At 40.3% G+C, this 22,586-nt stretch overlaps 1 protein-coding gene across 1 annotated transcript; it reads right to left on the bottom strand.

Annotated features, from left to right (window-relative positions):
* Window positions 1–1,348: 1,348 nt before the first annotated feature.
* RAB32 (RAB32, member RAS oncogene family) lies at window positions 1,349–19,928 on the bottom strand. The gene is made up of 3 exons (XM_035321930.1): window positions 19,539–19,928; window positions 4,401–4,678; window positions 1,349–2,930 (listed from the first exon to the last, which is right to left on the bottom strand). Exons 1-3 carry the CDS (start codon window positions 19,765–19,767, stop codon window positions 2,781–2,783), a joined length of 657 nt encoding a protein of 218 aa, XP_035177821.1. The 5' UTR covers window positions 19,768–19,928; the 3' UTR covers window positions 1,349–2,780.
* Window positions 19,929–22,586: the final 2,658 nt, after the last annotated feature.

The raw sequence follows: 22,586 nt of genomic DNA, 5'->3' as shown, positions 1-22,586 counted from the left end.
CTTAGGTAAATTACAACAGGTTTTTGTGCCTAGTCTAATTGATCTTTGTAGATTGTATATCCTGAACATCACTCAGGCTCAACTTCTCCAGTCAGTGACCTAATAAATCAAAGTTACTATACTCCACAGTTTGACAGTCTACATTCATATGGAATTTCAGAAGAGAGCAAGCCACAAAGAAGATCAGGAAAGTTCATAAACAGAACAGCAATAGCTCTGCAAGCAGCAATTTAGACTTTTGAAAACTAATCTGTACAGGATTACATTGCCAAGACAGTGAAGATTCACACTCTGGTAGAGTCCCAGAGCTTCAGTCTGCTGCTTTTCATTCTGTTGTTGAATTTGAGAACTAAGAACAGGAAAAAGCACAGTAGCTGCACAGTAAAAAAAAGTCTACCTTTACTGGCAATTTCTCCAATAAAAAAAAAAAGGTATAAGGAACTGGAACTTACTATGCTTTTTTTTTTTTTTACATACTAGACAAATCAAAAATTGCCTTTATAACATTAGTCAGAGTGTTTATGTTAATGCATGGGCCCAGTAAGCTTACTTGTTTGAAACCAAATAAACACAAGTGTCATGTTTAGTCAAGAATTTTTGTCATGTATCTTTATCTATTCAAAAGTTCAAAACAAACAGATTTCACAAATGCTCCACTGGCTAGTTACTATATGAGTGCAGATACGCTTTAAGTAGTTTAAGAGATTTAATGGCTTTAATAAGCAAGTTTGTAGAAGTTTACTTGGTCTGCAAGTGGCTGAACAGGAAGATGACGGTAATTCCAGGTTAGCTAGAAAGGTTAACAACCCATACAAACCAAGAAATTAGGAACATGGTGTGCAGCTTCCTTTCTGATGTGCTACAGGCTTTCAAAGAAATTGTAAGCAGCAACCAAGCTTTAAGTGTCCAGTTTGTCTGCATGTCTAATGGATTCATCCTCTGCAGTGCTTCTATGGAAGGAAGACAGATCATGGACAGAGGTTCAGACTAGACAAATGCTCATGAGGATGGTTATGTATTGAAACAGCTTTCCCAGGGGTCAGTCTGTTGCTGAAGGTTTAAGAGCAGAAGACCCCATGAAGGCCTGAGCAATCTTGTATGACCTTGCTTGGAGAAGGGTATTAAGCTTGATAACCTAAGAACCCTTTCATCTTAATTATTTTATAATCCTAAACTAGTTAAACCCAGTTTTAATTTATGCCAATCCTTACTGTGATAAAACAAAACAAGCCTTTAACACAGCAACTACTAGAATACACAAATGTTTTCACTGACATTTGAAAACAAGTTTACACAGGATGGCACACATGATGTAGAGATACATTTTCAAAAGCATACACCAACAACATAAGATGCCCAAATATATTTATTGGTCTCTTATTGGTCTCTTAAAAAGTATGTTACTCTTTAGAAAAAGACAGCTTAGGAAATATCAATGCAGATTAAAGTATACCCAATCTGACATGTACTTCGTGCTAATGTGTACTTAAACATCAGTACCATCAGACCTAACAAGATAAGACTCCTGAAGCCAGTAGCAATAAGATACCAGGACAGAAGAAACCTTTAAAATTTAAAAGGAGTTCAAAGCCTTTCAGCCAAGCAGAGCCAGAGTTCCAGAATATATTCAAGAACTGTGTGGTCTCTCAACTCCTTTTTATTTTTGTTTGCTGCCAGAAATGCATATGAGTTATAACAAGGAAACTTGAGCATAGAGAGCTAAAAACTGGTAAGCCAGTTCACCAGCCCTGAGTAGTCAGAAGAGTGCAGCACTGTTCTAAAATTCAAAAAGGTAGAGCTTTGTGTTTGATAGGCTACAAAGAACCAGTTTAACTATTTCTTTCATGACATCTCTCCTTCTCCTCTCAGTATTCAGAACCCAGAACCATCTCCAGGCAGAAGAAAAAAGAAGCAAGTTGATTATAAGAGGACAGTAAGGTATTTACTTTATGCGCTCTTGCTAAAGTTTTCAGTGTTAGTGCATGAAAAGGTTTCTGGATGTTTATTTCTAGGTGTGCATATGGGTGAAATTACCATAATTATAGTTGTGTCAGAAGTACAACTGTATTCATTAATGTGTTTCACAGGTAAAGTACTAGCTGAAAGTATTCTGCTTTAGTTATCTGGAGATGCATTTTTGTTATCTTTAACCATGCCTTTCCCATTAAATATAGTAATTTATCCATCTTGTTCTTACTCTGGTAAAAGCAGAGTACTCTGCTCCACTCAATCCTGGTGAGCTCACTAAGGATGATATCTCCTGTCTGTCATTGTCCACTTCAAGATTTCTGGAATGTCTCGATCCAGGAGAACTAGCAATGAGACAGATCCTCATCGTGGGGATAATAAATAAGGATAAGTGTGTAGGTGAGAAGTCAGGCTAAAGTGGGACATTACTGGTGACAAAGGAGAAGCATTCAGAAAAGGTGCAAGTGTCTGTTCAGCTAAAACCATGAGTGAGTCCTATTTGGAATGTAGCATATGTCCTAGAAGGAAAGTAGACACTGAATGTAACTTTATTCCTCTTTCAGGAGTGTAACCACTACGTTATGTTCTCAGGTAAGAAACTAATCAGACTTAGACACAGCCACTCAAGCAAGTGGAGTGACAATTCACAAGTTCCAGGCTAAACAAGAATATGTAAATGCCCACATGAATCACCTGTTCAGATAATACCAGACACCCCATATGGATTGTCACAGTGCAGCACCATAGCAGCAGTTTAATTTAAGGAACAGTCTTGCTGCTCATTCCATCACATTTGCTGAACAGTGGTAGCATTAGCAGCACTGTGATTTACTCTCCGCTTTCAATGGGTCTAGGTCCAGTTTTGGTTTCCCCACATCATTCTCTTCATTAGGAAAGGTTTTATAGTTGGCAAGGATGTTTTCCACCAAGAATCGAGCAGCTTCATCTATGTTGATGTTGTCCTAAAAATATTGAAAGCAAAAGAAGTCAGTCTTATTTTAAGAAGGGTCATACATTCCTATTAGAAATTCTTCAGATACAAACTTCTCTATAGACACCAGCATGATGCAAACACCTTAGATGCATGAGGTTATGGCTCAAACACTTGTTCTTTTGCAAAATTCAGCCAGAAAGGTTTGATACAAAATGTTTGATACATTCACCCATATTAAATATAGAATACTTTGACTCTAATCTAGAGTGCAGTCTAGGAATAAGCTTCATATACACTTGGAAAAGTCACAAGTGCAGAATTGCATTTTTGCATCAGGAAAGACAGATGGTTATGGTGCTCATATTAGTGAGACACCTTCTATGGTCTTCTCCTGTTTCTGCTGCAGTTTGAATTTTATCATCTAAAAAGGACCTTTTGAATCAGCCTCAAACTCAGCTAAATCAGGGTGCCTCATCTAGCTACTCTAGATTTTCTTATGCATGCTTTGAAAAGTAACTTAATTTACACACCAAAGAAGTCATGTATGCAGGATAGCTAGAGTTGTATTTCAGCTTGGTACCTCAGTTGCTCTGTACTTTCCTTATTTTAAGTCAATCAGGAGGAGACTTATTCCTATTACAAAACTTCTATGGAAAAGCATCTGAGCATCATGCCAGAAATGGCTATCACTTACCAGATAACACTGTGCCAGTTTGTCAGCACCAGCTAAAGGAAGTGGGCAAAACAAGGAAAGAGGGACCTTGAGGTTTACCACAAAGGAATTATCAGCCAGACCAGTAACTTGGTCTGCCAGACACCTTGTCTTCATCTAGAAAAAAAGCTTTAATTTCAAGCAATCAGGTTTTAAACTGTTGGATTTCACTAAGCTACTGCAAGTTTATATGTACATTGACCAAATTGGCAGACAAAAACACAATACAAAACATAACTCAAGTTATTTATTTGAATAAAGCAGCTATCTTAGCTTAAGTTGCTACACTGAGCAGTTTGCTTTTCCCTAGTTCAGTCTTGCTACTGCCTGATAAAATAGAGTAGTTTAATAACGTTATCATCTGGGTGGGTAGTAGCAAGTGAGCAAATAGCTTGTTCACTTCTGAAGTCTTACCATTTCCTTCATGCAACAAAGAAAAGCTGCAATATGAAAACCATCACCTAAAGATAACTTGCCCCTTTTTTTGGTAGTTCAAATAGTAGAACTAACATCTACTGAATTATACTGATCCTGACACAAACAAGATCAAAGCAGCTTATTGAACTTGGTTAATTAAGGCTTCCAGTTAGTTTTAAAGCTGAGTTTACAGTGCAATCCTAATCTAATCAATATATGTTGCAAGTCTTCTGTAGCAGTAAGCTATCCTGCACACCACATCTAATTTTTGTTGAACAGTCACATCCTATATCTCTTAATTTTCTTCCCCACATGGCATTAGAGATGAATATAACTAATACTTAGCAGTTAAAACATCTTTATGCTTACCTTGGCAGATGTTTCAAACCACCCAACAAAGCCACCTTCCCTGCAGAACTGGTCCATTTGAGAGGGATTCTGGGTGCCATCTTTCTTCTGGTCACACTTGTTTGCAAGAAGAACAGCAGGGATGGGGCTGCCATTGGGAAGTAATACTTTACTGTCCAAATCATGCTTCCATTTTGAAACAGCCTCAAAAGTGGAGCCTCTTGTGACATCAAAGACCACAAAGGCACCAACTGCCTCTTTGTAGTATACTCTTGTCATATTTCCAAAACGCTCCTGGCCTGAAAAAGAAGTAGCAGTATTTATATTTTTGTCATGAGTTATAGCGAATATAAGTAGATTTCTGTACCAGGTTAGTATAAATCAGTTTAGCATTTCATTCTAATAACCTAGCTGATAAAGTCCCTTCCATCCTATGTAAGCTGATTACAACAGGGCCATTATGGACATCATACATGACAAGCCAGATGCTACAAGCAGCCTGCAATTCCAACTACCACTTAAAAACACTTAAAACTTATTTGTTAAATAGTGCTCTTTGAGAAGTAACGCTTAAAATCACTATCTGCACAACTAGACATAAGTTATCCTTTCCACAAAAGGAATTTCTGAAATTAGATAAACCTAGTCACTTCAGGTATAAGTTTAAGCAAACCCAGAGGCTTTAACTGGGGGACAGATGCAGCTTTCTACAAATCTTGAGGCCTAACAGCCTTCAGCGGATCTTCTGAAGGAATCACCTGCATTATAGATTTGTTTTTTCCTTAGGGAAAAGCTTAGAAAGAGCTAGTTTAATAGTTCTAAGCTAAACCTCTCAACTTCACCTTCACCTTTCAAGTCAAAGATCTTCTCTGCAATAATTTCCAACTATAGGAGTCATACTGCAGTCCCAGGATTTGGTGCAAGGTGACCAGAGTAGTTCAAGTACAATTGAACATAAAAATCTGGATGAAAGCCAACATCCAGTACTAAAAAACCCTTTTCTCCATAAGTACAGCTCTTGCAGTCAGTATCCTTGAGATGTAGAATTAAAATACAGCTCAGCTTTTGTTTTGTTTGGAAGGTCAGACTGTCACATAACATTTATACTTGAGCAAACATAACAGTATCAAGTATGAGCATGTCACTTGGAAGTCTGGGCTACTAAAAATGGTTTTCTGCCTTTTTTTTTTTTTTTTTTAGAAGTTTCCACTAGGAAAAGTGATCCTTGCACTATAAGAAGTAATACACTGTAATACTACTTTAGCTGATAGTATTTAGTTCACATGCAGTTTTAGAACAAAGTTAGAATTTTAATTGGGAACATTGCTGTCCGTTGTTTATAAATATTTAAGTCTGCCTTTGATTATCAAGGACAGTTACCAGAAGAACTGGGTATTATCTTCTCACAAAGAACCAGAAATCACTAAGAACTTGACAAGTTCCTCTGCTTGACATGAAAATGAAGCAATTGAGCTAGAAAAGCATCATGTCAGAACTTCAGATTAGCTCATTCTCTACAGAGATTTTCAGAAGAGACAGACTAAGCATCTGCTAGAAATGCCTGAAACCAGCAGTAGCCACAAGCAGTAGCTTCCATAGAACCATGAAGTTGTAGAAAGAGGAGTTTTTTCCTAACTGTTCGACTTTTAAAAGTATAATGCATAAAACAGCATCACTATCTGATACTCTGAGAAGAACAAGTTACAAATTCCTTTCTACCAGCAGAGTACCCCATGTGAGAACAAGGAGCACGTACAAGGGGAAAGATGCACCAAGCCTGCATCTCAAATTGTCACTGGAAGAGGCATATTCCTTACACACTGTCTAGGAAACTTGTACACAAACAACTTGTGTTGCCTTTCAAGCACATGAAAGAGCCTGGAAAAGCATAGCAAGGTAGATTTGGTATCACCAGCAATTCCTGTTACGCAGGCATGTTTCCCTGCTAAAGTGCTAAACGCTAGAGGGCTTCAATTCAGGAAGCATGTTTCCCTGCACCACAGGATGGGCTCACAAAACAAAAAGCATTCTCTGCATTTTCTTCTGTAATTTAAATTTGCAAGAAAGCAGACAAGAAGACACACACAAGTGTAGTATTACTAATTAATGCCTTTTATAGATCAAATACTCCAGTCTGAAAGCTGCTCTTTTCTGAAGTAGCCCCAACACCAAAACAGTTCACTACAGAGCTGCCTTCCCCTCTGGAATTCAGATATGCTACCAACAGACCTGCATACTAGCTTATGACTGCTCTTTCATCCTGTCTGAAAGAGCTATAAGGATGGACAGGATCTTCCTATTCCATAAACATCAACAATAACACATGGCCTGCCTAAAAGATAAATTCTTTTTTTCCCCCTGTATTAACAGGTATGTGGCATGAGTTCAGTATAAGCCAGGTAGACTTTCTGTACAATTCTGTTACCACTGACAATGCACAGGCTTTAGCTTGAGCCTCATGTATTTGAAAGTTTAACAGGAATTTCACACAAAACATTTGCAAGTGCTTTTTTACTTGCAGAAAAGCAGCCAAAGAACACTCAAGTCTGAACATCATTCTTTATATAAGCTATTAAAACTGATTTTACTAAAATTTTGCCATGCTCAGTTCAGCCAGGGATTTCTCATTTCCTAAATCCAGCAGGATTTTTGCTGTAGTAATCTTACACTGTGAGAACAATGTTGGCAGTACAGAAAGAAAGAGGATCATACCCACAGAGGGGAAAAAGCTAGAAGTGGTCAGATGAAACTAGACTTAAAGCCTTCCAGTTGCGGAAGGAAAAGGACAGGAATATAACTGCTTGCTTAGTATGGTGCTACAGAGAGGACATTAGAGGGTAAATCATGCTGATAGGTCTGTTGTTTTGCTGTAAACCTGGTGGTAGCACTAAGGTATCCTTTCTGTTTCAAGGGTTCAGGCTAAGCTACAGGGCAGTCCTGGGGATCTGAGGTTTTATTTGGGGGGTACTTCATTTATACGTAAGTAGCTGTGTGCAATGCAGAGTTCTGCATTCTCTAGCCACAAAGTTTTCACATCTAAATGACTCAGCACACATTGTCACCATATTTTCCAGTAATTGCAAAAGCATCAAGTGAAATAATTGCATAATGTCCTGCATTGGGATCTAATACAGTTCCCTACAGCAGCATCACAGGAATGAAGTTTAGTTTACATCTGCATCAGACCTTGGGAGCTACTCTTGCTTCCCAATTTACATCAAAACAGACCTAAAGCATAGCTAGCTACGTGAAAAGAGTTAGAGCCTGGTCTGATATCTGAAGCTTTCTGTCCTTTACTTGACTACAAGAGATAAAGTTATCACCATAAGGTTCAGGAAGTGCCAGCCTTGCCATGTAGTATATTTTTAAAAATGTCTACAGCAATCTTTCCCAGTGCAAGGAATACACAAGGGCATCCTTTTATCACAGCAGCATGACTTATCATTGTGGCAGTTCTTGCTTTTAGTCAGTGGGAGATGCCCTGCATTCCTACCATTATTGAAAATCTTAATTCCTGCTTATTCCTGGGATGGAAATCGAGGCTAGAAAAAACATGTTAAATGTGCAAGTGACTGCTGGATATGCATGGTATTGGACATGTATGGTTCCTTCCTCCAGAAGGATTCTCCCATACCTAAAAAGTTAATAGCGAACAGGAACCTACTCACTGACAGTAAAGTAGCCTATCTAGGAGTTTCCCCCAGCTATGTTTTCTGCTAGGAAAGGAAGTTTGTTTACCTCTGTCAATATCAGAGGTTCAGCACAAGTTCCTCTACCCTGTAAGATCTAGTCTTAGTTTATTATGAAGCCACACTACTCTGAGAAACCACAGCTCTGTTACTTGCATTTAAACCCTTTTCTTGGCATGAGCACTACTGCTGGAGAGAGTCTAACCTCTCTCAGACAAAACTAACAGTTCTGACACACTCCAAGAACTGTCATTAATGAGGAGGGAAAAGATGACCACAGGTTATAAAAGCCTAACAACTGGAAGAATGATGAAACAGTTTCTCTTGCTGAGGAGATCTTTGACAGGCTAATCAGCTTAATGGATGGCCAGAGCTAAAATTTGGTTTAACAAATCTGGCAGTTCCACATCAAATAGTCCTAAACTGGAGAAGTAGACTAAAGTCACCCAAAAGTGAACACAACTAGATAGAGAGTTTTATTGCCAACTAGCAAACAATTTTGAAGAACACTGCAATGAGTTCTGCAATTTTTCCCCGGACCCAGTACTACAGAGTTGTCAGAACTCCAACAAATAGTCAAAGTCCTCAGTTTGAATAAGGCCAAGCAGCTATTTCAGCATTCAGCTCAGTGTCCAGTTAATTTAAAAGGCAGTTTAAGTAGTAAAGGAATATACCACACAAGAAAATTTTAGTCTAAAAAAAAAAAAAGCCAAGAAATATCCAGCAATACTACAGTAGCAAAGAAAGTAAGAGACCTAGTAAATCAAGTTAGGTGAGTTCAAGAAGCCTAGAAGTAGCATCCTGCTGAGGTGTTCCAGTTATTCTGCTTTTCTATCAACAGGTCAATCTCAACTGCAGAACTATATATACACTATATACTGCATCACAGGACACTTATTAAACCACAATGAACAGTTGTAATTGATCAATGTTAGTCTGGGAATACCTGAATATTCTCCTTCCCTTGTGAGAAGGGTTATCAAAGATCAGGTATTCATCATGACCATTAACAGTCAGTAGGAGTCATGCCAAAATTCAGGAAGGGTCACTAATGGCAGCCTGGTGAAAGGATTCCTCAACTGTCTTGGCTGACGGTCTGAGCACCAGGGTAAGACCCCTTACAGGTCTGAGAAGTTTGGTTTCTCTCACCACAGGCACAAGAGAAGGAAACTCATGTTCAATGTTTAGCAAGTTAACAGATTTGGAAATACACAAGTATCTCAAAGTTGATACATGCTTCCTCCAAAACAGAGAAGTACAGTGCAAGCCACAGGAGAAGTCCTCTAAGTTATGATTCTGCTCCACTGTCAGCATTTATCAGTGTTACAGGAGTTAGCAACAACATAGCCTAAAGTCTGTGAGGACACCAACAGGGGTACCTGCAGGGGCACTGTGGAACATCTGAGTGCAAGTTTAATACAACTTTTACTGGGGAAAATAGCTTGCACTGAGCTATTGCTATGTAAAGAGTGCAAACACATTGGGCTACACTGCAGTCCATATGGGATGTTCTGTGTACATGCATAAACAATAGACTGCTGAAAATAAATATTTTTGAAGTAGAACAAATAAGTAACCTCTAACAAACTACTCAAGTTTTAACCCAGATTTCTGTGGACATTTAGGATAGACTCAGACTGGCGCAATGCTCAGGTTTTGGTACCTGTCTCTGTTGGGGAAGTCCTAGGTCCTTTATAATACACTAAGCATCTCAGATTTAGATCAAGAATATCAATTTCACTTCCTATGTAGCCACTACATTTTGGATGTCTGATGGTCCTACAGCTAGGTGTTTGACACCAAATAATAAATAGTCAGGATTGCCCCATTCTCCAGACATTTAACGTACATCTTAGCACCATGGGGTTCAGGTATGAGCTGACTGGGGCTGCTTTTTAGTGAGATATACTGATGTTACTTGCAAGCCACCACTGCTGACGGTATTTCCCCCCACCCGCTCCCCAAGCCAGGACAGCTTGTCCCAGAACTGTCTTACCCAATTAGATTGAATCTGTTATTCAGCAGGAAGTAGGTTAACCAAACCACTATCAATATTACAGGACATGCTCAAGTGACTGCCTGCTTTTTCACGTGGGCAACAGCTGTAGATCGAGGAAGAGTAGACAGACTCCGAGATGGCCAGTACTAGATGTCTTCCTGTTCCTCATCCTTACCCACATAAGCTATCAGTGCAAGACTGTCACATGTTTAAACTACAGAGGTGTTGAGCAGGATCAGTAGCATAGTAGGTATTAGGAACCTGTAAGAGTTGCATAAGGCACATCAAGCTTCGCTCTTACTTTTCACCACTGTGAAAGTAATACTTGGTATTTGTGGTTCTGATGACAAATACCAAGAGGTTAAAAGAACAAGAATGACATTTTCCTGTATTAGACAGTCTAGAAACTGCAGCTCTTGCAGTTGATTAAACAAAGGAAGTCTCAGATAACTTAAGTGAATTGGTAGTGTCCTTTCTTACTAAGGGTGGTATGGGACAGTTAATGATCACTGGATGGACAACTTGCTGACAATAAGTGTCCCACACCCTTCATAGGAAGGCTTTTCACTGAAAAAATAGTTAGCCAGTTAATCCCTACTTGACTGACTCCCACTTCACTGGAAGAGACGACCTTTGGTACTCTGGTTATGTTTGCATTAGAAAGCAGGAAGATGCAATAGGAACAATTCTGTTGAGCGAGACAGTACTGAGACCTAGCATCCACAGGGTACTGTACACCACAGGTACAGTATGTATGAGAGAGTTGTTCTGGACTATTTGTGGTCATTGAAGTCACTGAATAATGACAGTTCAGGTGAAGCAGTATCCTGACTTGTTCAGATCATAACTTGAAGCATTTTCACAGGTTCTTAGAAGTCACTGTTTCATTCTTTAACAGTAGGAAGTAACTTGCTCTAAAGTTGCATTGTACAGCACAGCCAGAATCTGAACTAGTCATTTATCTGTTAGTCTTCCCATTTGAAAATTCAGGTAGCTAGTCTCACTGATTTTGCTGTTTGCTATTTCTACACCTCAGGATGAAGTAGGACCGATGCAACAGCAGCATCACCTAGGTGCAAGCACTCAGACACCTGATTTCCATCAGTAAAAACTGACATCTGCCATCCTGATAAATGGGGAAAGCATACCATTCTTTTCCACAAAGAAAAAGCTTTTATGTAGGAGGAACTTTACTTCAAGAACCTGCACAGCTCCCAGGGAGGTTTACAGTAAGACTGAAACTGAACTTTGCTGCCTCTAGCCTTAGGCTAATCCAGTGATTTAAGACTGCCTAAACTAGCTTTAACAGTTTAATATCTTGTAATCTAAGATTACCTCCTCTAAGCTTAGACAAGATGCACTTGCGATTCAGCTAGCTTCATCCTGAATCAAGTCTACTACAGGTAAGAGACTGACAGTCCTGTTCATACAGGAAAGTCTCACAGGTTAGTTTTCACTTGTTTTGCTTGTAGTTCTGACAAATTGAGGAGTTCCTGACTAAGCAGATTTCTGTTCACAGAAAAATATAGTCCAAACTAAATACTTTCTAACTAAACAAATACAGCATGTATGAAAAAGACTCCTTACAATGGAATTCAAAGTTGACAGTCCAATTATTGCCAATAACAGCATGAACAGGTAGCTCCAATTTTGTTCTAAGAAGTCTTAAAACAAGTCACCTGCCAGAGTTAAGCTACTTCATGCCCAACACCCCGATCCATCTCCTTCAGTGCACTGCCACGCAGCCAGAGCTGTACTGTGTACTTAGTGATGCTGCATGGCACTGTGGCATTTCACAACACAAGAGAACAATTCTAAAGTCAGTTTGTCTCGAGATCAACTTTATCACGAGACTGAAAAAATTTTAATCTCTAAAACAGTCAAAGTGTCATGGCACATTGTGTGCCACTGGAATTTTATATCAAGTAGCTGCCACTCTGCTCTGCCCAGTACTCTAGCCCGGGAGCACTCAAAGAACAAGTTCCCATGGCTTTAACAGTGACACTCAAAGGCTTCTTTAAAACTATCATTTGAAAAGCTGCCAAGATCCACACAATAAGGAATACAGGTTTGCACTTACTGCTAATCTAGAAGCTATCCCTACTGAAAGGGTGTTAAGGTTTTTCAAGCCCAAGTTCAGATGTTTATTTCTAAACAAGCTCCATAAAACCCTGAAATCCTATAATTCTTCAAAGCAACACACCACATCTACCTTTGTTCTGCATCTCTGTAGCTAGCTGACAACTTGAGATGTTGAATATTTTACCACAGACAGCTTGAGAAGCATGTTGCACTTTGCAGTCACTGCTTATTGCCACTCATACTAGCTTTAACACCTACAAAAACACCAAAAAATTATTATGCTTTCAAAGGAAAATTTACTAATTTCCTTACTGCAAATCACTTCCTTTTGACCTGGCATATCACACATCAGAAATTCTAGTCTGATTATTTGGAGGGAACAACCTGCAAAGACAGGTCAATAATTGCTGCTGCAGAAAAATATTTCCAGCAGCTCTGAAATTGAATCCCAGCATCCTCGCTCACTACTGAAGAGAAACTTATTTTATACAGCATGTTGGAGACTTCCGAGACAGGCTGCTAAGATTACCTGTCTTATGGAACGCAGGAAAGAAAATTGAGTTTTGAACAACACCTGTACAGCACTTGTCCACTCAACCTGTGCTTGTGTGCACACACTTCAGTGACACCCAAGCATGGTGTGGACATCAAAAACCCAAATGGGTAAAAGGCCAAGTGGAGGTGAGTAAATAAGGCAAAATTACTGAGATCCTGAGCCGGAATACTGATGCAAGACAAGCTGGTAAAGGTCAGTCTCCATTCATGTAAGCTCCATACATTAAGAGTATATATTAAATGGTCTCTTTAATGGTTTCTCTCTGAAGGGTAATATACTTATCAAGTAACTTAATTTCTTACTACCTGAGCTAGTATTACTGGAACGGCAAGAATTCAGACAATACTTGCCTCAAAAAGGCTTGATGATCAAATGTAAGTTAAAACAAACTAGAAAACTGTGCAGAAATCCATCATTACTTGACCCAGAAGTTAGTTATGTTGCATGACATATGCTGTTCTTCCTTGTGTCTGCCTTCCCTTCCCCCATTTAATGGGCCCATCCATCTTTTGCTCCTGTACCACAGTGCTACAGAAGTATTTTTATGACCTTGTAAAAAATGTAAGCCTTCTGAACAACTGCTATAAAATATGAACCTTATCTATTTGAGAATAAGGCTGAAGTTCCATTTAATCCACTGTGATTAGAAGCTCAATTACTAAATGATGCTTTCATTGTGAATAGAAATTAAGAGTGACTGAAAAAAATCAATACAGTAATCTTTCCTTTAAATGTGTACTAGATCAGATAGACTTAAGATTGCATTTCTAGCCCCATTACATTTAGGACACCCAGAAAAGCCTATGAAAAAAATCTTAGCTTATTTCCAAGATACTGAAAGGACATCAAGTCTACTACTTAAATGAAACAACTTTGATTGTGCAAGATACAACTGTTCAGTTATTATACTAGAACTGCGTAACACCAACTTCAAGACCGCAATATTTCCCATGTAATCATGGAATTCCCAGTTTTAAACTATCAGCACAAAGGGTTTCACAAGTTTAGTTTAGGACAACATACACAGTGCTTGGTGTTGCTATATAACATAGCACTAAGCATAAGAACCTACAGCAGTCTGCACTGGTAGGACAAGGAAATTGCTTTATCAGCCAAACAACCGATCATAGCTTGCTGGAGAGCATCTGATAAGCAACTACTTAAATAGAATAATTCTAAGAAAGAAAGCATGTTGACATCCAGAATCTGTAGACCACAGAAAATCTTTTCACATCTGTGGTGCCCAGGGATGTCTGAAGGCTGAAGACATAAAAAAAGTCTAACATGTTTAGCAGTTATTTGGACCACTTAGACAAAGAGTTCCAAGTACAGCAAGTCATTCTCAAGTGAAAGTTCATAAACTTAATCCTGCTGTTCCAGAGGAGTCACAGGAAAGGACACCCACACAAGATTTCCCACAGTAGGGTGGTTTCTGGAAGGAACTACATACCACATCTTCAGTTTTCTTGTCTCTACTGCTTCCAAGACAGCATTTCAAAAGCTTTCAAAATGAGCAGTACTATTTACGCCCCCCCCACCCCCCAACCACCACCACCTTCACTAGTCCTGCAAGTTTTCAGCCAACATTAAGTAATTATTCTTCTATGAAATGTATGTTTGTGTGAGCATGCAAGAAGCATTCAGAGCTCAGCCTCACATCTTCCAGATCTTTTTTGTCTGTCTGAACTTGATCACATGAGGGTCTGTCCCTGACTGGGAGTTTTCTGACCTGCCCCAGCAGTTACCAGAGGGATAATGCTCCCCACCTCCATCACCAAATAAACCAGAAAATAGCTTCAAATCATTTGCCATTTTTTGAAATAAAGCTCTGACCTCCAGGTTTTGCATTCATTTCTGATACTGCTATTCATATACATATTTTTCACTCTTCCTTTTCAATTGCACTCAGTAGATTTGAGTATTAAGAGTGAGGAAAAGCAGAGCTGTGGGCATGTTAGGCCTATACGCTCCAGCTTCCACCCTATGCTCACCTGTTCTAGGCAGACAGCTAGGCAATTTCTTCAGTTTCTTTGCAGGAGCTGCCATTTCAATCCCCATGCCGACCTTCCAAACACGTTGTGGGTAGACGACAAGTTGTTACAAGACTACCTGTAAAAACTACCACCTCCTAGCTCTATGCCCCCAACAGACCTCTCTGAAAAATAATTGAAGTATGCCTCTCTGGCAGAGAGTTGGGTACATATAGGAATAATTCTTCTTGTTACCCCCATGGGCTTTCAGGGATGCATTAACGCCACTTAAGGCTTACTTTAGACCTTATTTAAAAAAATAAAACAGTTAATAACAAGAAACAAGTTGTGCCCTAGTACATTGAAGCAGCCTGGCAGACTTCAGGCACCTCAGCAGCACAAGTACAGACTGAAAATAAAATAAAGTGCACAGCTGTTTGAAGCTAGAATGTATTTCACATGGAAGCACACTATCTCACATACTAAAAACAACCTGAATGCCTTTGAAACTCCACAAACAAAACATGCAACAGTCAAACATTATCTACAGAAAGCGCATAGCTACTACCAAGCACACTGCCTCTCCAGAAAGACTTTATTCCTTTGGGACAGGAAGGATTATCAGGTACAGCTTCGCTCCCTTGTATCTTAGCCAACAGGCTTGCATTTTGCTTTGTCTCGCTTTGCAAATCCTCACTTTAGCTCTTCTACTTTGAAACATGTTTGAGCATTCTCCTTCTCTTCTACCACACCCATTGCTTCCTGCACTCACTTTTCCCATTTCTCATGGTTTCCTATAGATGTCAGGAAGTTAAACTCCTGAATAAATTGAAGTTTTAATATCTACTTGCACACCTAAGATCCATCTGTCTTTATGGAAAAAATGGTTATTCCAGGTCTTCCTCAACTTCGTGTTTGAGGAAGGTATTTCATCCAATATCTCCATAATATTCAGTATTGGTTTACATTCTAACAAGATAAAGTAAAGATATTTTCAAGGAGACAGACAAGAGTTGAATAACAAATTTGCATGCTACATGTCTTATCTATCAGCTCGAGAGCTTTTGCATCACATGCTTAGAATACCTAAGCACAACTACTCCTCTTCTGTTTGGCCTGTTCCACAACCACACTCTCATAGTCAGAGTAATACTTTATTTTTAACACTTAAGAAATTTTAATCAAGTCCTGGAAGAAGGGTACTGTTGCCAAAATTAATGCAGAATGCCTCGCTCAAAGCTTTCAACAAATTTGTCTACCAGTTATTATTTGGTGACATTTTTCAGGGAAAGCCAAATTTAAGTGGTCATGTTGGACTTACCACCATTACCCTCTAGAGAGTTGCATGTTTGTACAGGCTGGTGTGAGTGACAATGCTGCTCTTACTAGTTCAAATCAAAAGTTTGATTGATTCAGGGGAAGTCCTTACGGTGCTCTTTCAATCATATTTGAAAGTTTCATCAATATGCTATATTCACCTCCTACACTGCATTGTGGTCAGTGTACTGATGAAGAGAGCATGCTTGTCAAGTATGAATCTCTAGTGTATTGAAGTGGACTAAAAACACACTTCCCTATCATTAAGATGCCTTTGTTTTTTCTCTCTTTGCCACAATGACTCACTCCTATCTCCTACTTATTTCACCAATTATTTGTGTCTTTCGAAGGAGGTTAACCTTTTAACACCTCCAGAATTCATCCTGGAAGAGAAACTTACCATAGCTTCACATGCTGAGATAAAAGCAAGAGTAATGCCTAAGGGCAGCTAAGGTTTAGAAGTTTTGCTCTGTATAGACATGCATATAATCTGTTCAGCTTCTTTCAGAATACTTCACACAGCAAACAAGATTTGACATTTACTAATCAGTCTGACTCTCAAGCCTTTTCACCTCCGTTGTCCAAAAAGCTACAACCTGTATCTGTATAACTAAAATGCTTGAGTATTTATTGAATACAGAAGTATACACACAACAGTTCACTTCTTCCCCCTTCACTATTTCACCATCTGCACTCCCCCCCACCTTGATTCTGCTGCAGGAATCTGCATTATGTCGTACCCTACAATAGGAAGGTTATTCTCACCAGAAAAAAAGAAGAATTGGCAATGTAACATTGTCATGGCCTATTAGGTAATTACATGGATTTATGACTAAAAACCTGCACTAGCACAAGAAATTGAAGTCACTCATGAACCTGCTGCATTGCAATATACAGCACAACATTCATCAGTTTGATGTTTGGCTACATTCACACCAGAAGCCAGCACAGTATCTGCATTATAATCCTCAGCTGATGGATTGAGCTACATGGTTAGTTTTTAATCATTGATTTAGTGACACAACCTTAGATTGCAGCACATGGCTCTTTGAAGAAAGCTTTTTATAATGGACTTAAAGTACAAGCTTTGATCTAGTGAAAAAATAACATGCTTTAATATGTTTAAGGGTTTGACTTGAATTCAGAAGCCTTTTTAAATGCATCAAAATCCATTCAGAGTGCCAGCATCATGTTGCTTGCAGGGAAGTCACATGTAGTGTTACTTACCATAAGATTTAGATCTCTTGAAGAGATCTAAAGCTGTTTGTCTAAACACACCAGCAGATAAAGTTATCTGCATGAGCTGTTGAAAGCCAGAAGACAGTTAGGCTAATGAGTTAAGAGGGAATGACTATCACATGCTCAGATACTTCATTACGCACTTTAATGAAATGCTTTAGGGAACATATGCTGGGACTATGTAGAAGCCATCTTCAACCCAGTACTCTATAACTAATAACTTCTACGTAAACCTCATCCTCAGGTATTTAGAAAGATTCATGAAGTAAAGAAAGCTGCAGAATACCTTTCCAGCTCAATTACATTAGCAGTAGTATTCATGAGGGTTTCCATGGCATTAATAAAATCCCTTTTCAGTTTTAACAGGGGTCTGAACTACTGCCCTCATACCAGCTGAGCACAGCCCAATCAAATATCACTAGAAATACAATTACTTCTGTTCATGGTCTCATTTTTCTACTGGGAAAGGACTCCCAGCCCCTTAGAAAGAGAACAGCTTAAGCCATCAGATTCAGCCAAATAATTTATATCGCTAATTTCAAGATTGTTGTATTTACTTTCATTTTTGCATGGAAAAGGCTAGTGAGGAGATTGATATGAAAGCATGTATCACACTAGGATTTGGCAAACTGCCCATTTAGTTTAGTAGGGCATCATCTGCAGTAGGCCTAGAATTGTTATGAATAATATATAAACAATGACAGGAGAATAAGAGGATTACTCTTCACTCTATTGGCAATATTAGCACAAGCTCCAAGATACAGTAAGGGCAATAACCAAGAGTGAAAAAAAGTGTCTTCTAGGTCTTGAAATTAATGTATGGCTACATTATTAGAACTTTCCATAATATAAATTGTTTTTTGCTAAACTTTATTACAAGTACAGCTATGTTTCTGCTTAGCTTGTTGAAACATGTTGCTTTGGCAGAGCACCAGGCTGCCAGAGTCTCAGAAACCAAGGGCTGAGAAGTTAAACAGAAGTATGGCAACCTGCCAAACACCAGGACCCTGATCAGCCTTCTCTCCCTTATCTTCACAACCCCAGACTTGCTAAATTACAGCCAGTGTTGTTGCAGCTTACACCAATACTGCCAATTGACTGGAAAAAATAATTCAAAACTGATTTCAAAAGAGAACCTATCAGAAGAGAGACCCTGCCAATATTTCCCTTGCTCTCCAAAATAGCAATTAGAAGATATTTCAGTTTGCCCTACAGCAGAAAGATCTATGGTCTGTTTCAGCGTACTGCAGTAAGAAGCAGACTTTTTAGTTTGAGGAATTCTATTTGAAGTGTTTTAAGACAGGGGTGCAGCAGCTTTGTGTTACCCTTCCTGCTTCATGAACTTCCACTTAACAGAGGAGAGAGATCATGGAAACAATAACTACCAGTTGTTAGCCTAGTATCCCCCAACATAAGTTTTAAAACCAGTAATTGAGGTTAAAAGCCTACTTGTTTTCATATCCAAGGAAATATTCTGAAGATGGTGGAAAGGGAAGAAGAGAGCTGCAGGCTAATACCCAGGCCACACACAAAGCCAGAAATGCAGTGCCAACTTGAGATGATTAACAAGTTGAGGACACAGGCGTCTTACAAGACCACAGCAAAATAAAGTTTGCTGTGTCATTTAATACCTCAGCATAAGCAGTTAACCAAGATACGTGGAGTGTTTGATTCTCTAAGACACGTGTTACAGAGCACGTCTTAGTTATACACAGGAAAGGAATGCTGTGCTGTTTGGGCAAGCCAACGGGGCTTTTCTGCCTCAGTGTGCTCTGAGTATCTTTTTAATACACAAACCCACAATCTGAGTGCAGAACTAAGCACAACACAAGTCCCCTTCGCTCACTCCATGCTACAGGGACACAAGTTGCATTGAAATTAAGTGGATGGCTCCAAACAACCAAAGTCTGAGTATGCCTTACGTGAGACCAGCACTAGCTATGTGCGCACCTTGAGCCTGTAAGGTGTGCCTGCTGAGCACAGCCTGCCTGGAGAAGATATGTATTTCCTCTAGAAGCGATGTGGAGCAGAGGCCATGAGCAAGCTGAAGCAGTGAGCAGCTGGAGCTGAGGCCAGACAATAGCCAGCAAGAATCACAACAGCTTTCTGAGGACAGCTGCACCAGCCCAGTACAAGCCAAGAGCCAGCAACACCAGCTGGCAGAGCTGCAACCCGTGGGAGGCCAAATACAAACCTCCCCGATGGAGGCCTCACTCTGTTCAAGCCTTAAAGGCAGACAGGAGCAGCTGAAAGCAGCAGGGAAGGGGAAAAACAAGAAGCCAGGCATGTGAGCACCCCATCCCTCACCTGCGATGTCCCAGAGCTGCAGCCGCACCAGGGTCTTGCTGTCCCAGTTGATGACTTTGAGCGCGAAGTCCACCCCGATAGTGGCCCGGTAGTGCTGGGAGAAGAGCTGGTGCACGTACCGCTTGATGATGCTGGTCTTGCCCACGCCCAGCTCCCCGATCACCAGCACCTTGAAGAGGTGCTCCCGGCACTCCGCCGCCCCGGCCACCGGCCCTTCCCCACCGGCCATGCCCACCGCCTGCCTTGCTTTGCCTCGGCCCGGCTCTGCTCGGCCTCAGAACTTTCCTGGCCGGGGTCTCTCCTCCAGGCAGCGCTGCCCGCCGGGCCGGCCCGCGCCGGGCGGCAGAGGGGAGGCCTCAACCACCTGACTGCAGTCACAGGACGCGGAAACTCCGCGCTTATAAATGCCCGGGGAGGGAAGGGGCGGGCGGCGGGGAGGAGCGGCCGGGACGGGCCCCGGGGAGCGGCCGCCGGCCCCGGGTGAGGCGGAGGCGGCGGTGGCTGGGATCGCGGTGCCGCCGCCCCGTCCCTGTCCCGGCCCGGGGACCCAGAGAGCACCTCCAAGTAGCGGCGATTTCCTCCCTCTCCCAAACTAATCCCGCCTCGTTTCGTCCTCGGCCTGGCTCTGGCTCTTCTACGAGCCGCAGTAAATGGGCACGCACGGCCCTGCAGTCAGCAGCAAGTGGGGTGTTTGTCCCGCGGAGCGTGTGGTGCCACGCCTGCAGATTGCACGTGCTGGGAAAGAACAGCAACAGCAACAACAAAATAAATAACAAACAAGCAAATAATCTTTTGGAGCCACAGCATCCATCCCAGCTCCAAGGGTGGCAGCTGGGTGGCTCGGTCTCTGTGTCACCGCCACTCCCCAGCACCTGCAGCTGTCCGGGCACCAGTAGGCTTGGGAGCAAAGGGATGGCACCAGCAGGATTAAAGCCTTTCGTAGCTGATCTGGCAAACAATCGTCCATTCATCCTGCTTTTATACTACTTTACTGCATACACGGATTCCTTTGCTATGCTTTCAGTTGGCGGCTTGAGCGAGACAAACCTGGCTTCCTCAGCCAGCCTGGAGCATGGTCACTTCCTTGTCACACAAAGGTGATGCATGGAGTACAAATGGAAGCAGGTGGAGGGACTGGCAAAATGAGGCAAAAGAGTTCTTGAGCAACACTTGTATTTAGAGGTTTTGGTCTAAAATTATTAATTTAAGCTGTCATGCTGTATTAACTTCGAGACAATTAATTTAATTAGAATTTACTTTCTAGCAGCAGCAATAACATCAGAATATAAACCAAGGACAGATTGGTACTCAGCAATGAGATTTTTTTCCTTTCTTTTTTTTTTTTTTTTTTTTTCCTTTTTTTTCCAGTGGAAGGTGGCATGGAGTAGCATCAGCTCTCTGGCAAGAGGTGGGATAGACAAGAAACATAGTCATTAGTTAGGAGGTTGGTAGTGAATGTGGGAGACGTTGCTGCAGGTACACAAACCTTAACCAGCATGGGTTCTAGTAAACCTCTCTAACTGTATCAACATTGACCTCTGTGTGCCCAGTCATTGTCTGTTCAGACTGGGATTTGGCTGTGTTTTCTCCTTCTGGCAAAATCAAGGGGATGGGAGTACATTGTCACATGCTCAGGTGGTGGTGTGGCTGCAGTTTAATATGGTTGCAGAGGCCTAGTTCCTCAGGCTGAGATACACACTTCGTGTCTTCATTCACTACATGTCAGAGGGTTATTATGGTATTTTCCAACCTTACAGGAGCATTTCATTAATGGATTACTAGGCACACTCTGCCTTTATGTAGCCCAGGGTGCAGTGCTTGCTTATTCTAATTGCAGGCTTCTGATAACATTAGATAATTTGGTTTTGCATGCATAGATGGGATGGAACTTTTAGGCATTTCCTACCATTTGTTAGACCTGCCTACCTACTACCATCTTTGTCTTACATGCCACACAGATTCATTACTGCCATTATTTTCTTCATTCCTCCTCCTCATTTTGCAAAAGTAAGGGAACATAGATCATATCAGACAACTAAGTGAGCAACTATACTATTATTAGGAAGCTGAATACAAGTACTTCAGTATACTTGAAACTTGGTATCAACAGTTCAAAAGAAGCCTGTAAGTTGTTGATTTTTTTCTTTTGTTTGGTTTTGTTCTTTCTTTTTTTTTTTTTCCTCACGTACTGATTTTAAGCAATTAGAACCAACATCAAAAATAAAGAAGTCTGTAAAAGTCATGATCTGCTCACAGAAGACTCACAAACAGTAACAAGGGCAAAATGTGACTGATAATTTTCCACGATTAATAGCTTGATCAGTTCTAATTACATTACAGCATGCCAAACATATAGCAGTAGATCTTGCCTGAACTAGTAATTTGCCTTAATTTCATTATTATTCATTTCATTCAAGCTGGCTGATATCTATGTGGAACAGCTTGGCAAAATCCAGTAATTTGCAGTCCTGTTATTACTGTTCTGCCCCTCTATGGTGCAGTATAATCAACCATGCATGAGGTTATAGAATAAAGTATAATCACCATCTGCCTAGCACAGGGTAGATAATCTTTATTCTGCGAGTTAAATTTTGGTGTCACTTGGTCTTTTGCATGTAATTCTACTTTTTCATTGACTCCATTTTACCAGCTGAATGTCAGCAAAAATCCCCTACTGAACAAGGGTTGTTGGCATCATGGTATGGTAATTGGGATTACATTAAATTATATCGTTGCCTTCAGTTGCCTACACTGGCAGACAAGGAAAAGGTTATTATCATGCCATTTTAACTAGCTTAGCTAGTCGGTTGCCTTTAAGTAAGGTGCCGGCTTCATATTTCAAATAGCAATTGTAAAAACTACTATTTTCTTTCTTTCTTTTTCTTTCTTTCTTTCTTTCTTTCTTTCTTTCTTTCTTTCTTTCTTTCTTTCTTTCTTTCTTTCTTTCTTTCTTTCTTTCTTTCTTTCTTTCTTTCTTTCTTTCTTTCTTTCTTTCTTTCTTTTTCTCTTTTTCTTTTTCTTTCTTTCTTTCTTTCTTTCTTTCTTTCT

Source organism: Oxyura jamaicensis, chromosome 3, assembly GCF_011077185.1.
Source record: "Oxyura jamaicensis isolate SHBP4307 breed ruddy duck chromosome 3, BPBGC_Ojam_1.0, whole genome shotgun sequence".
In the NCBI taxonomy this organism is placed as follows: Eukaryota; Metazoa; Chordata; class Aves; order Anseriformes; family Anatidae; genus Oxyura; species Oxyura jamaicensis.
This window is presented reverse-complemented; position numbering and strand designations above follow the sequence as displayed.

Coding starts and splice junctions, on each gene's coding strand:
- RAB32 (XM_035321930.1), bottom strand. CDS start 19,767: ATGGCCGGTGGGGAAGGGCCGGTGGCCGGGGCGGCGGAGTGCCGGGAG. Junction 4,679..19,538: donor GCAGCTCTGGGACATCGCAG/GTGAGGGATGGG, acceptor CTTCTTTTTCAG/GCCAGGAGCGTTTTGGAAAT. Junction 2,931..4,400: donor GGTTTGAAACATCTGCCAAG/GTAAGCATAAAG, acceptor CAATATTTTTAG/GACAACATCAACATAGATGA.